The sequence below is a fragment of the Mustela erminea genome, chromosome 16 (assembly GCF_009829155.1).
Source record: "Mustela erminea isolate mMusErm1 chromosome 16, mMusErm1.Pri, whole genome shotgun sequence".
Taxonomy (NCBI): Eukaryota; Metazoa; Chordata; class Mammalia; order Carnivora; family Mustelidae; genus Mustela; species Mustela erminea.
Window position 1 is genome coordinate 82297101 of NC_045629.1, and position 13538 is coordinate 82310638.

At 51.9% G+C, this 13538-nt stretch overlaps 1 protein-coding gene across 17 annotated transcripts in view; it reads right to left on the reverse strand.

Moving 5' to 3' along the window:
- The window catches only part of PTK2 (protein tyrosine kinase 2), a 248642-nt gene that overhangs the window by 53580 nt on the left and 181524 nt on the right, over window positions 1-13538 (reverse strand). For all 17 annotated transcript variants that reach the window (XM_032315953.1, XM_032315950.1, XM_032315952.1 and 14 more), the window contains 4 exons: window positions 7142-7226; window positions 5891-5991; window positions 3781-3896; window positions 2786-2886 (listed from right to left, as the gene is read on the reverse strand). In XM_032315953.1, the coding sequence (XP_032171844.1) occupies window positions 2786-2886; window positions 3781-3896; window positions 5891-5991; window positions 7142-7226 (403 nt within the window). The remainder of the gene's footprint in view (window positions 1-2785; window positions 2887-3780; window positions 3897-5890; window positions 5992-7141; window positions 7227-13538) is intronic.

Here is a 13538-nt window from a genome sequence, read left to right on the forward strand (position 1 = left end):
AGGTCATCTGGAGTGATCCGGTCAGCCTGTGGCGTGGAAACAGCGCTGCAGGCCTCCGCTGTGTGGACAGGCAAGGGACGTGGGAGGCAGAGGGAGGCCGGCTAGCTGGTGCTCCCAGCCGTGACGTGCTGTGCGGCAGATCCTGACCCACCGGCTGGACACTGTTCCGGAGGGAGCATGTACACGCGCGTACACACGCCACACAGATTAGCTTCAAACCCTGCGAACAGCTCAGCCTGCTGGTTCTCCTTCCTTCAGAAAACGAGGCTCAGACACATTTCGTGACTTGCCCAAGGCCACCGCCACCGGGAGCCCGAGCTGGGGTTTGAGCCGGAGCAGCTGGTGCTGTCCTGCCCCGCCCCCCCCCACCCCATCCTCCCGCAGAGACAGGCCAGTCCTCCCCTGCCCCGCACCCACACGTGACCCCGAAAGCACTGGGTAGGACTTCGGGAGCTGCACATCTCCGTGCGCACGGAATACGGAATGAGGACTGACCACGGTGCCTGCACAGCTGTGTGCAGGGCAGGACAGCTGACGGACGAAATGAAAAAGAACACTTCTTAGGTGAGCCTACATCATCCGTCCCTGGAGGCCTCACGAGCCTTCCTTCTGTGCCACAAAGGAAATAACTCGCCACTTCACAGAACAGTCCTTCAGCTGCTGGGTGACAAGAGGAACGCCCAGAGTACCTGCCCTTACGGACTTCTAGCTCTAAAAGGTACAGTACGGGTTGTGACCCGGACTCTGAGTGAACGCCAGATGCCCCGGGAGCAGAGAAGGCCCACGGCTGAGCGGTGTGTCTGGGAAGGCAGCAGGGGCGCCGTGGAGTGGGAGTCCACGTCAGAGGGAGCCTAGGTTCACAGAGGTGCCTGCGCTCTGCCGGCCTCATCTGGACTCCTCCTGTGAGCCACGCGTGCCTCTGAGTCCCTTCAAGCTGAAGATAATTTCACTCGAGTCACTTCTTTTTTCCCACTTAACTTCAAGCACCTTCATGACAAGTGGAGTCAAATCCTCGGTTCGATTCCTTCTAAACTACTTATTCCTGCGTCCTGAACCCCCCAAATCCCCAGCCTCTAGGGGGTGTCCTCCTGCAGCCCAACGGGGTCTGGACTTAGGCACCCGTCCGAGATGACGAGGAATACGTGAACTTGTCAGCGGCTCACTTTAAACGCCGTCAGCGTGACGCGAAGGGTCCGTCACCACACTGCTTGGAGGTCAGCTCCTGACTGGGAGTCCAGGACCCGGACCGCTCAGGGCTTGAGCTGGACAGCAAACGTATTTTAAAACAGCAGAGAGCAAATAAAATAAAATAAAATGAAACAGCAGAGAGCTGCTTGATCATCTTTACGTTAAATGACTAGCTGAAATGAACGAACAACCCAAGAATTCTCGTATAGCAGCACGTCTCGGTCAGGACTGCCTCGGGCTGTGGCGTACTGAAGGCACATGGAAAGGGAACAGACATCAGCCCTGCAGCAAGCTGAAGGAACTAGTTTGTAAAAATCTCATTTTGCCACAATACAAGAATTTTAAAAAGTGAGAAAGAAACTGGCCTTTGAAGTGGTAGTAAGAATTAGAATACATACTAAGAGCATAATACGGATTTATAATCCAAACCACAGCTGAAATATTAGGAGTAGGAACATTTGTTAATAAAAATATTTGTTCTATAATAATTTAAAGAACCAAGTCAAACTGATTCCAAAATTGGCACATTTGAAGAAGAATCACATGAGCTAGATTTCCGCTCTGACACCAGCCAACGGAAGTCTCTGGGTGAGCAGACTGGAGTCCTCGGCCCGACTGCTTCCACCGGGTCAAGCCCCCGCCCCACTTGCGGAGGTGTCTGACTGCGGTCGCCAGCTGGAGACGTGCTGACTCCAGGTTTTGGCCACTGGAAATACAGTTGTAGTGAACACTGAAATGCAGTTTCGCGTGCACGGCATGTCTCGCTTCAGGAGTGTGCCCACTGGACTGTACGGCAGCTGCACAGCTGACTCAGCAGGGATCTGTGAAGCTCTTCCTGAGTGGCTCTGTCATTTTACATTCTCACAAGCAATCTGGGAGTGATCCAGTTTCTCTGCATCTTTGCCAGCATTTGGTGTTATCACTATTTTTAATTTTAGCCGTTCTGACATGTGGGCAATGATACCTTGTCACGGTCTGAGCCTCCGTCCAGGCTTCTCTGCCCTCCACATACCCTCTTGAGTGAAGCCTCTCTTCCCACTGTTTGTCCATGTCATATTCTTGTTTTCCCTGATGAATTCTGAGAGCTCATTCTACCCTGTGGACACCAGTCCACCACAATCACTTGTGGTTATGGGGGGACCCTGTGCCTCGCAGAGATCCTCCAGGTCTGCACCTTCCCTTTCCACCCCCGAACAGGCGTTGTGCAGAACTGAGAGTTTCAATTTCGATGAAATCCCATCTACCGAGTGTCTCCTTTTATGGATCATGTTTTTGGTGTCAGGTCTAAGGACCCTTTGTCTAGCCCTAGACCCCAACGATTGACTCGTATGTCCTTCCTAAAAGTTTCACAGCTTTATGTTTTATAATTAAGCTTAAGATCCCCTGACCCAAGGGGTGACTCAAGCTGAGGTCCATTCTTTGTCTCTGGATGTCTAACTGCTCTGGCCCCATGGACTAAAAGGCTGTCTTTCTTCTACTGAACTTATTTTATGCCTCTGTTGAAAATCAGCTGAGTTTATTAAAGACCCCCTTTTTAGGAAATAAAAATCCTTGAAGATTCTGAGCTCACTGCCTCTTTACTGCTCTGACTCCTTACCTTTGTAGTAAGTACTGTCTTCCATGTATCGGGATAATCCAAAGTCTCCTAGTTTTACACAATCATTTGAGGACACCAGAACGTTCCGAGCAGCAATGTCCCTGATAAGGAAGAATTTGGGAAAATAATTTTAATACAAGGAGAAACAAACCCACAAACTCATCTATATTATATAAAGACACACTGACAGGCATTTTGAAAGACAGCTTATAGACAATGCAAACATTTATTATGCACTGAAAAAAAGAACACTTTTATGATTTTACTTCAAGTATATTCCTTTGGGCAGAAATTTACTCATTAATATGATTATTAGTGTTTTGATCAGCAGCAAAATATATTCTCAAATAACAAATATGAGAATAATGCATAAAAAAGGCATTCTGACTTTCCCTACAATCGTATTAGCACCTGCATCAACAGAGAGGCTGCACGACGGGGCTCGTAACCCTGCCGCTACAAAGAGATCTCATCACCGGAAGTGAAAGTCGTCATCCAAACCCTTGTCCATGATTTGGCTGACGGAATTTATTTTCACGCTGGGTAACAAAGTAGTGGGCAAACCAGAAGAGCTTTCCCTTGCATTCCAATCAGGGCCTCGGATGAGAAACAGAAATGCCACAGCTCCCGCCAGACGTCACGCATGACCCTCTGGGGTCCGGGAGGCCCAGGCCAGTGTCCGTTTCAGGTCCACATGCTCACAGCTCTGGAGCCATGTACGGGCTCTCAGTAGCATCTGCGGAGGAGAGAACTGGCCCAAACACAACGGTCACACCTAATGGGAGGAAAACCTTCTAAACGTGCGTACGAACGGGCCTTGGGTCTTCCCTGCACCAGGACAGGTGCCGCTTGACTTCCCGATACCGTCTACGTACCGCAGAGTCCAGGGGTAGAAAGGCTCACGGGGCACACTGAGCATTTCCTCCTTCCGGTTTCCCCGCTACACCCCTCCCCCGCCCAGAGGGCAGCTTGCCAGCTTTATGACTGCATCTTACCTGTGCACAAATCTTTTGCTCTCCAGATACGCGAGAGCTGTACTAAGTTGATAGGCATAGAGGATCAGAGACGCCAGATCCAAACTGTACTTCCTTACTTGCAGAAATGACCTCAGCTTTGCAACAGCAAACAAGATAAAAAAAAAAAATTAGTGACAGAGAACATTTATCAACAGCTAAGGAGCTACATTTAACAATACTGCCCATTTCCAAACATACTTTTATGAGAATGGCTTCAATTCTCCCCTAAGATGAAGGGGCAGAATGAAACATATTAGCTCAGAAATAATGGTTAATCGTTTGGTATTTGAATCCTATTCAAAAACTGAAATCTTCATGATTGTGGACAAATTTCTGAAAAAATACAGGAAGACGCTGCAGGGAAATGAAGAGTGTGAAGTATCGCCGTGAAGGGCCGGGGGGACAAGGACCGAGTTGGGTCGGCCGCACGTACTGGCACAGCGCGCCCGCACCCCGGGAACACCTGAGGACCGGCAGGCCCGCACCCCAGGCAGGCCCGAGGACCGGCACGCCCGCACCCCAGGCAGGCCCGAGGACCGGCAGGCCCGCACCCCAGGCAGGCCCGAGGACCGGCAGGCCCGCACCCCAGGCAGGCCCGAGGACCGGCACGTCCGCACCCCAGGCAGGCCCGAGGACCCCAGGCAGGCCCGAGGACCGGCAGGCCCGCACCCCAGGCAGGCCCGAGGACCGGCACGCCCGCACCCCGGGCAGGCCCGAGGACCGGCAGGCCCGCACCCCAGGCAGGCCCGAGGACCGGCAGGCCCGCACCCCAGGCAGGCCCGAGGACCCCAGGCAGGCCCGAGGACCGGCACGCCCGCACCCCAGGCAGACCCGAGGACCGGCACGCCCGCACCCCAGGCAGACCCGAAGATAAGGTGACGAGGAAGGGGAGGCAAGAAGTTCTCCTGGCTTCCTCCAGCAAGCTTCGGGTACAGAAAGGTGTTGGGTATTGACCCCACGGGGCCTGTCAGTCCTTATTACCACTGTCACGACCGATTCAGCTAAATGCCAGCACGGCAAAGGAAGGCAGCTGAACTGAACTCTAATTCTACAAAATCAGTCCACAAAGGAGAAATATTTAGTAACAGTTTAAGCCAGAAAAATCAGCAAATTCTCCAAAGGCAAAAGCAGAAAAATACTGTGAATGAAAGACATATGTAAGCTCTCTGTTTTATTCGGAAAGGTAGGGCAGAGGAAGAAATGCCGCTGTGGAGGCCTGAAGTCATCTCGCCCAGCAAACGCGGTTATCGAGTGCGGAGGAGAGAGAGGGGGGCCCGGAGGAAGGGAGGCACGTGGGCCCAAACTGTCCTTTGACACCCGCTCATCAGAACCCCTATCTCCACGGAAAGCCAAACTGTGCTTGGGGTCCTTTAGAAGTGAAGGAAAGTAGGTAACGTTTCAGGCTAAATCACTGAGCTTTAGTACCAGAAGGGGAAGTGTGGTCACCTGGAGAAGGGACTTGTGTCCCTCTGCAAGCAGGCCGGCTACGGTGTGGCCCGAACAGACTGCCTGCCCTGCGGAGGGTCTCATCTGCCAGGCCTGGGCGGGGGCCCAAGAATCTGGCTTCTAACAAATTTCCAGGTGACGGTGACATAGAAAGCAAGGAATTTCTGTGTTCCGGAGAAAGTCAAGTAAGGAGATCTGTCCACATATGTTACTCACATTTTCAAAAGAAACTGTGACTAATATCGGTTGGTCTGAAAGACGCCATAAAACGAATTCTCAAACAGTAAGGAACTGCAGGTTTACCAAGATGCAGCATTCATTTGCCTGCATTCCGTTAGGGGCACCCCTTTCATCCTCGGACCCCGGGGCTAGCATCAGGCGGCAGCACCAGAGAGGAAGACAGATCCACAGGGTCACCACTGCCTCCAGCACTGAGTCAGGGCATGACTTGGGAACTTAACGACGACGACGTTATAGTCTCTGAGCCTGAACCACAAGAGTGTCCTTCACACACCCCCGCCCCTTACACAAAGGACACCAAACACCGGAGTTGGCCGAACGAACGCCAAGCACGGACTGCCGTTCCACTGTGGCTGTGACAAAGGGGCTGGCAGCACCGAGACACCAGGTGTGGGTCGGGTACCTCTCCGAGTGTGCACAGCTCCATGATTATCCAGACGGGGTTCTCCGTGATGACGCCGATCAGCTTCACAATGTGAGGGTGGTCGAACTGCCGCATCGTCACTAGGGAGAAAGAGTTGTCCAGGTTATTCTCTGACACAGCAGTAAGGAAGGGTGGCCGAAGCGCTCTCTGGATATGAACTAGTTAAGACAGAAGTCATTGCCAGGGTCTGTCTTGTCCTTAAGATACTGGATACAGAGATCTAAGAACAGGATTAAAGACAGACTTGTTTTTGTTTTGTTTTGATGGAAGTACAATACAATTTTGATGAAAATGATAATACACCAATAAAGTCAATATGACTTACTCTATGACTTATTAATTTACTGGACGATTGGGTGGTTAATATTTCCTGAAATGGACGGTAGAAGGCATTTGTTCCATGTCCATGTAAGGAGGGACCCCAGGACTCAATCACACGACCAGTGTCTACTGAGCACCTGACGGGTTCAGTGCTGTGCTGGGCACGGGCCTGGGCAGTGAGCACAGCAGACACGGTCCCAGCCCCGTGGAGCCTGAAGCTGAGAGAGGGCAGTACTAATTTCTAGGCCATGTTGTTTAGTTTCAAATACTTAGGAAGGAGAGAACGTGGTCCTGTGACAAAGCCTCCTGAGGAGAAACTACGCTAAATACGTGGTCAGATGAGAAGGGACAAGCGCTGTGAAAGCAGGGAGGGCATCCCAGCCTGAGGGCAGGTGGAAAGGGCAGGACGAGGGCCTGGCAGAGAATGGCTACCCACGCATGACCCTCCCCACAGTCTCATCCGGATGCGTGAGCGGGGAGCCGCAGGGGCGGCTGTGAGGCAGGGTCAGGGCACGGGGCATGGTCCCGGCTCTCTCCCTGGTCTGTGAGCTCCCTCAGGCGGGGACCGCGTCTGTCCTGCTCATCCCGAACTCTAGGGCCGGGGGGCAGCCGGGTAAGACTCATTTCTACGTCTGCCTAGTCCCAGCGCCACATTATGCTCAACCACATGGGTCCCAAAGGATACGGGGTCAGTGATCGGTCTGCCCTCACACCCCGAACACCACGGCTTACCTGGAGCGACGTGTGGACACGCGCCTCTACAGATACGGGTATTAATTTGCAAGGTGAGACAGTAACACGGTCGCCACAGACAAGTCAGAGTGTTATCGTTCTTACTTCCGCAGAGACCACTTGCATTTCACAGGTAAAAAGTCACAGGGAGTTCCATAGAAATTTCTAGAAACTTACAGGCTTCTTGAAGGAATTTCTCTCTCACGCTGTCCGAAGTAGAGTTTTTACATGTTTTAATTGCGACCGCCAGCGCTGGGTTCTCCTGTGTTGGGGAAATTTCAGAATCACACACAAATGCAAAAACAGCTTTTTACGCATCAGTGGGCACATTCACGAAAAGCTGCGTGACTGGCAACTACGCGGATTCCGGACCAGACAGAATCAGAACTGAAAATCTCAAGAGGAACACTTCAAATACTCTACAAAGTCCCCAGAAAAAATGTCCAGGCAACGTTAACATGTTGTAGGTCGTTCGTTCCTTCACTGTGCCACATTCACCTCCTGCTACCGGCCAGGCCACCTCCCAGGAGCTCAGGGTGCACACTGAACAACAGGCAGCCAAGTTCCCTGTTCTGCCCCAGGTCACCTTCCTGCTAGGAAGGGACAACACACACAAGAAACCAGCTGATCACAGGGTACGTTAGTGGGTAACAGCGCTGTGGACGAGGAAGGAGCGTGTCCTGATGTGCGAAGCAGAGACCAGGACAACAAAAACCAAAGGAGAGCGGAAGGGACCGCCGAGAGCTGGCCAGGGGCACAGCGGGGGTCGCGGATGCTCTGGGACCTGAGGGCAGGCGTGGTGACAGGCTGGCGGCTGGGACGAGTTTGCGGCAGTGCAGGGGGGGCAGGGAGGCGTTTCACTGGCCATGAGACGTCCAGCTCAGGTTTCTGGTGAGACAAAGGTTAGCGGCAGCTCAGCTTGAGAGGCAGCGGAGGCCCACAGGAGAGCTGGAGGAGAATGGGGCGGAGTTCAGGGTCAGATTCGGGCTGGAGGAGCTCCTGGAGCAGACGGAGCACTCACCCGGGCACCCTGCGGCGCGGAGCTCAGGGGGAGGGGAGACGCGCAGCGACTAAGAGTGTGACTGGCAACGGGGAGAGAAACCAAGAAGACGCGTGGACCCGCCTGCAGAAGAAGGTGATGTTTTCTTGAACGAGTTCAAGAAATGAGGTCATTCCCGGCCTCGACGGAGTACCAGCGTGCGTGGTTCTCGTTAGCGCGGCCCACCCCCACCTGGTCTCTGCCAGGACCACGGACTCCTCCTGCTGGAGACTGTGGGGCCGCACGTCCCGCCCCGTTACGGAGGCAGGAAGGACAAGGAGGACAGGACGGGGGAGTGAGAAGCGGGAGAACTCAGCGAAGGGACCAAGGTCTCCTCACCGTGGCTGCTGCGTCCTGACTCCCTCCCTCCCCGAGGACCCCGAGAGAGGAGGAGGTCAGACCCAGGCGCCATCAACGGGGGGTGTGAGGAGCGAGCGTCCAGCCCTGAGGCCGCAGAGGGCTGGACGCTCGCGCTGTCTTTACTCTCCCCGGGTTTTGGGCATTTCTGTCCTTTTTGTAAAGCATCTCACCGGGCCTACAGGTTGTGAGGCGGCCGGACGAGTTCCAGGCGGGTTTGAGATCCCCATTTCATAGACAGGCCGGCAGAGGCTGAGGGGTCTAGCGGCTTGCCCAAAGTCGCCTTGCTGGTAAGTGGCATGTCCCCTCTGTGACAGGGACTGGGGCAGCGTGTACGTGTGACAGGCAGCAGGGAGCGGCAGCAGCTCGGGATGGAGCTGCTGCTTATCACATGATCTGGCTCTGAAATGGTTCCCACCCCAGATTCCCGAGCCGGGATGAAGCCTGAATTTGTGAAGCTCTCTCCTATCGAAGAGTCCTTGCTACGGTGGTGAGTCACCGTCCATGTAAAGAGCAGCCTCAGGCAGGAAGGACTGGCCTGTGCGGACAGTGGGAAGACGAGACACTGCTTCCCGCCTCCTCAGGGCAGGAACATCCCAGGGCTCAATCCCAGGGCCAGCTCGACGTGAGGCCATCTCACGGAGTGCCAAGTCCTACATCTGCACTGACTTCCAAATTCTCTCTCCAGCCCTCCCTTTGTCTTTCAGCCCGGACTCTGACATCCAACCCACCCCATGTCCTATCTTGACGAGGACACAGCAAAGTTACTTTAAAGTTGATACGACCAAAACAAAATTCCAGATATCCCACTGTGATGGTTCTTTTTATGTGTCAAGTTGACTGGGCCACAGGGTGCCCAGATAATTTGGTCAAGCATATTCTGAGTGTTTCTGGATGGATTTAACAATAGTGAAGCAGGTTGCCCTCCCTAATGTGGTGGGCCGCATCTGATCAGCCGAAGGCCTGACTAGAACAAAAAGCTGATCTTCTCTCCTAAATAAGAGGGAATTTCTTCTGCCCAATTACCTTTGAGCTGGGACACTGTTTTTTCTCCACTCTTTGGACTATGCCTCCACTGGCTATGCTGGGTCCTAGGTCTTCAGGCACAGACTGGAAGCAAAAAGCCCTCAGCTCTCCTGGGCCTCCAGCTGCAGATCTGATGAAATCAGCTTCCAGGATCACATGAGCCAACTCCTAACGAGGCTGCTTTGAAGGCACCCACAGCCTTCTGTTTCCGGGGGAACCCCCACTAATACACCCACCACCAGACGCGTTTCCTCTCCTTACCGTTTCCACCTCACTCGGGACACGGAAGTCATGCAGATGCTCAAGGTCAACAACCTACCAGTCAGTTCTGACTCCTCAGTTTCCCTCGGCTCCCACGATCCAACAATCCAGGAGCAGGACCCGGGCTCCTGCCTACAGCGTGCATCTGACAGCCTCCTGCCCAGCCCCTGCCACTGCGGTAGGCTCTCTCTGCACCCACTCTCCCTGAGGCACCTCCTGTGCCCAGGACACTTGGGAGAAAAAGACCAGCGCCCTGCCGTGGCCCCCCGGAGCCCCCCTTCACCCAAACCTCGCACACCCAGCCTCATGTTCTACGCTCCAGCATCATTTCCTGTGGCTGCCCTTCTTGTTCTGCCTGACTGGAAAGCTCCTGCCCCAGAAATCTGCACTGAGATTCATGCTCAAACCGTCCTGTCTAAAACAGCGCCTGCCGTGTTCTCCCGGCTGCTCTGCACGACAAGCTCTGAGCACAGAACTGTCCGGGACAGGCCTCTCAGGTTATCACAGTGTCCTTATTCCTCACATTTTTATCGTACATTTATCATACATTACAACATACACGATGCTGCCACTTACATCACTACTATTTTCCATCGCTGAAATGTCAGTTTCAAGACAATAGGTACCTTGTTGTCTTGTTTGCCAAAAAGGTCCCCTTACAACAGTACCGAATTTATAGCAGTTGCTCAATAAATATTCGCCGAGTTAATGAATGCTCTTAAAACCTTTCTTTTGAATGCAGATGCCATTCACAAGTCAGCTGTGGCGCACTTTAGCTAAAATTGTATTCACTTTAGATTTCACACTAATTGCACATCATACAATTCCAGAATATTAAACACTTTCAAATGAGAGAAATATAAACAGTAAAATGACTGCAACAGACGTGGGTCCCTCCCTTAGCCTGCAGGGTGCAGGACTCCAGGTGGTGATGGTGGCCCGTGCCCAGCAGGACGGTCGCTGCTAGCACAGAACGGGAACAGGAGCTTCGGGATCTGTCTGTTAAATGTCTGAGCGGAGAGCCTTCTTACAGGTGCCAGCCACACAGCAAGGCTGAGACGGAACTACTTTGCTTTGAACTGTTTCAGTAACTGTTTTCCTCAACTAGATGGTGAACGTCTTTAGGACCAGGACCACGAATTCTACCTCCATCTAAATATAGGGCCAACTGGTATACTCCAGAAATGACACAAAATGTCCTTTTTAACAGGAATTCTGTATAACAACAATAGAAAGTTCTTAAGACCACAAAACCGTCATCTAGTCTGTGAATTCATACTCAAATATCGAACATGGTTTTACACAAGACAGCCTGAAGACATGCAGAGAAGTACTGTTCCCCAAGAACCCGCGGTTTCAAATGGATGCCGGACCCAAGACTCTGTGGGCAGCACAGGGACGAAAGGCCATAGCGAACAGAGCCAAGGGCCGGTCACCCATGGTGCAGCATTTGTGGCTGGACAGCAGAAGCCCGGGGAGTGCTGAGCTGCCAGAGGGGCTGGTCACAGAGAACGGAATTTTGAAGAACTCAGTTCAAAGTGAGCAAGACCAGACCAGAACCTGGGCAAAGCTGGTTTTTTGTTTTTCGTTTTTTCCTAAAAGCACCTTAAAAAGAGGCAGATTCAAACATACCTGGGAATTGCTCAAGGTATGACTTTTAAAGGCGTTTATAATACAAGCAGTACGTAGGGGACAGAGAAGTCTCAAAGGTTCAAAGCAAATACCACACCGGCCTCCACTATGCCTCCATAGAAGACATGACCAGCGTCCAAATTACTAACAAGTAGCAGACATTGGAAAGGCTTTAACAAATAAATCCTGAGAAGGGTTATTCTAGGACTAATTAAGAGAAAAAGAGATTTAAAAGCAAGTTCTTAAGTCTAAGATCATAATGATGACAGAACTTGCAAGTGACCAGCAGAGGCTCAGACGGTGATAGAGATACCCGACCACCTTGCCAGAGGCAACGGCGTGTGCAAGCCTCTAGAGGATGCCGTGTCCACGGGCTCCTAGAAGGCACTGCAGCCCATGCGTGGCCCACCTGACCCCACCCCTCACCTTCTGTGGCCCCCACCCCCCCTCCCCCTCGGCAGCCACACTGGCCTCCCGCGGACGGCTCCCTCCCTGCTTCAGGGCTGTGCTCCGTGTCACCTATCAGAAGGCCTTCTCCAACCATCTCGCGGTGGGGGGGTACCCCGACCTCCTCTTCTTCCCCATGCGACATTTAGTGTATTTGTTTTTGTCTGTTCTTTTCTGTCTCAGAGAGAAGTGAAGTTCCGTGAGGGCGGAAATTGTGCCTGTTTTGTTCATTCTTATGTCCCCACCACTTTGCTGTCACTTGCTGGGTGACTGAGAAATTGTTGGTGAAATAATGACTTGAGGCTCCAGGGGCAGGTTCCTGGCCATGACGTGTGCTGAGCTGCAGTCTGACTGATGACTAAAAATCCTCGAAGAACCATTCCGTGATCTGACAGAACACTGAAGGACGTAATCTGGAAAAGGGACTTAACAGGAGCCCCAAGGAATGAACAGATTCCTTTGCATGGCAAAATCAGACACCCACCCGAAGAACAAAATAAACACTCACTCATGGACAGCATAGGTCAGGGAGATACTCACAAAAAAGTGTGAACCCTCGTATTTTTCTGGTGCTGGGGCTCCTTCAACAAATATTTAATGAACACAACACAATGGGTATCTAAAAAAATGTCCTCTTGTATTTTCACAACTAAAATGGATTATTTTAAAGATGCATGAAATAACGCCCACTAACCCTGCCTTTATCTGTGTGGTCCTGGTAAGTCACTGAATTCTAGAGACCAGGGGGAGCTCTGAGCCCACTGTGTGCAGCTGCCCGAATTCCAAGTCAAGAAGCCACAGTCTCCTGCCTCTCAGCTGGGTGCGGCCAAGTCGCAAATTTAGCAAGTCTTCGAGTAACTTTAGATGCAGGGCTTTTTCTACTGCATTTTGCCCCAAAGAACAGAGTTAAGAGAATCAGGAAGATAACACAGAGTAAAAAAAAAAAAAAATAAATAAAATAATAATAATTAAAGAAGAGTTAACAGCTAGAAATCCGTAAGAAATGACAGAACTGTATATTAAGTACAAAGGAAAAGGCTTTAGAAACTGAAGTTTTTAAAAAATGGAAACTCTAATTTGTTTAGTGACATGGTGACAATTATCTGTTGCTCCTGACAGAAACAAAAACCAAAAAAAGCTCTTTTAGCTCTTTGGTAACAAAAGTAATGATCACGGTGTCACTAGTGCACGTGCAGAGGATATGAAAAAGTAACAGATACGGAACTACTGGGGAAACTGCCAAAGCAGGGGCTACACCAAAGGTCAATCCTTTGTGTTACAACAGATCTTCCTTGACCCGAGATGGAGCTCACGTCTGGATAAACGCACCGCACGCTGAAAACATCCCAAGCTGAAAGTGTGTGCGATACATCTGGGCTCCCCAACGATACAGCTGAGCCGTGCCCCCTCACAGGTGCCCGCAAGCGCTCACCTGGGCCCACAGCTGGGCAGTCATTTCACATGAAGCAAATTTTATAATGAAACGCTGACAGCTCGTGCAGTTTGCTGAATCCTCCCCTGGGGGGGGACAAACGGAAGGGCTGTGCGGGCACAGAACGGATGTCAGTGTCTCGGCAGTGGGCCCTCGCGCTGGCGGCCACCACCCAGCATGAGGACAGGGGCTGTGTGTACCCCTAGCATGCGACAGGATCCAAGTTCAAAATTCCAAGTATGGTTTCTACTGTATGCAGGTCACTTCTGCACCGACATAAAGTCGAAAAACTGTGTTGAACCACCCTGAAGTGCCACCATCGTAAGTTGGGAAGAGTCTGTATGCCCTTATCAGCACCATCTGTGTACACTTGTTAGTTT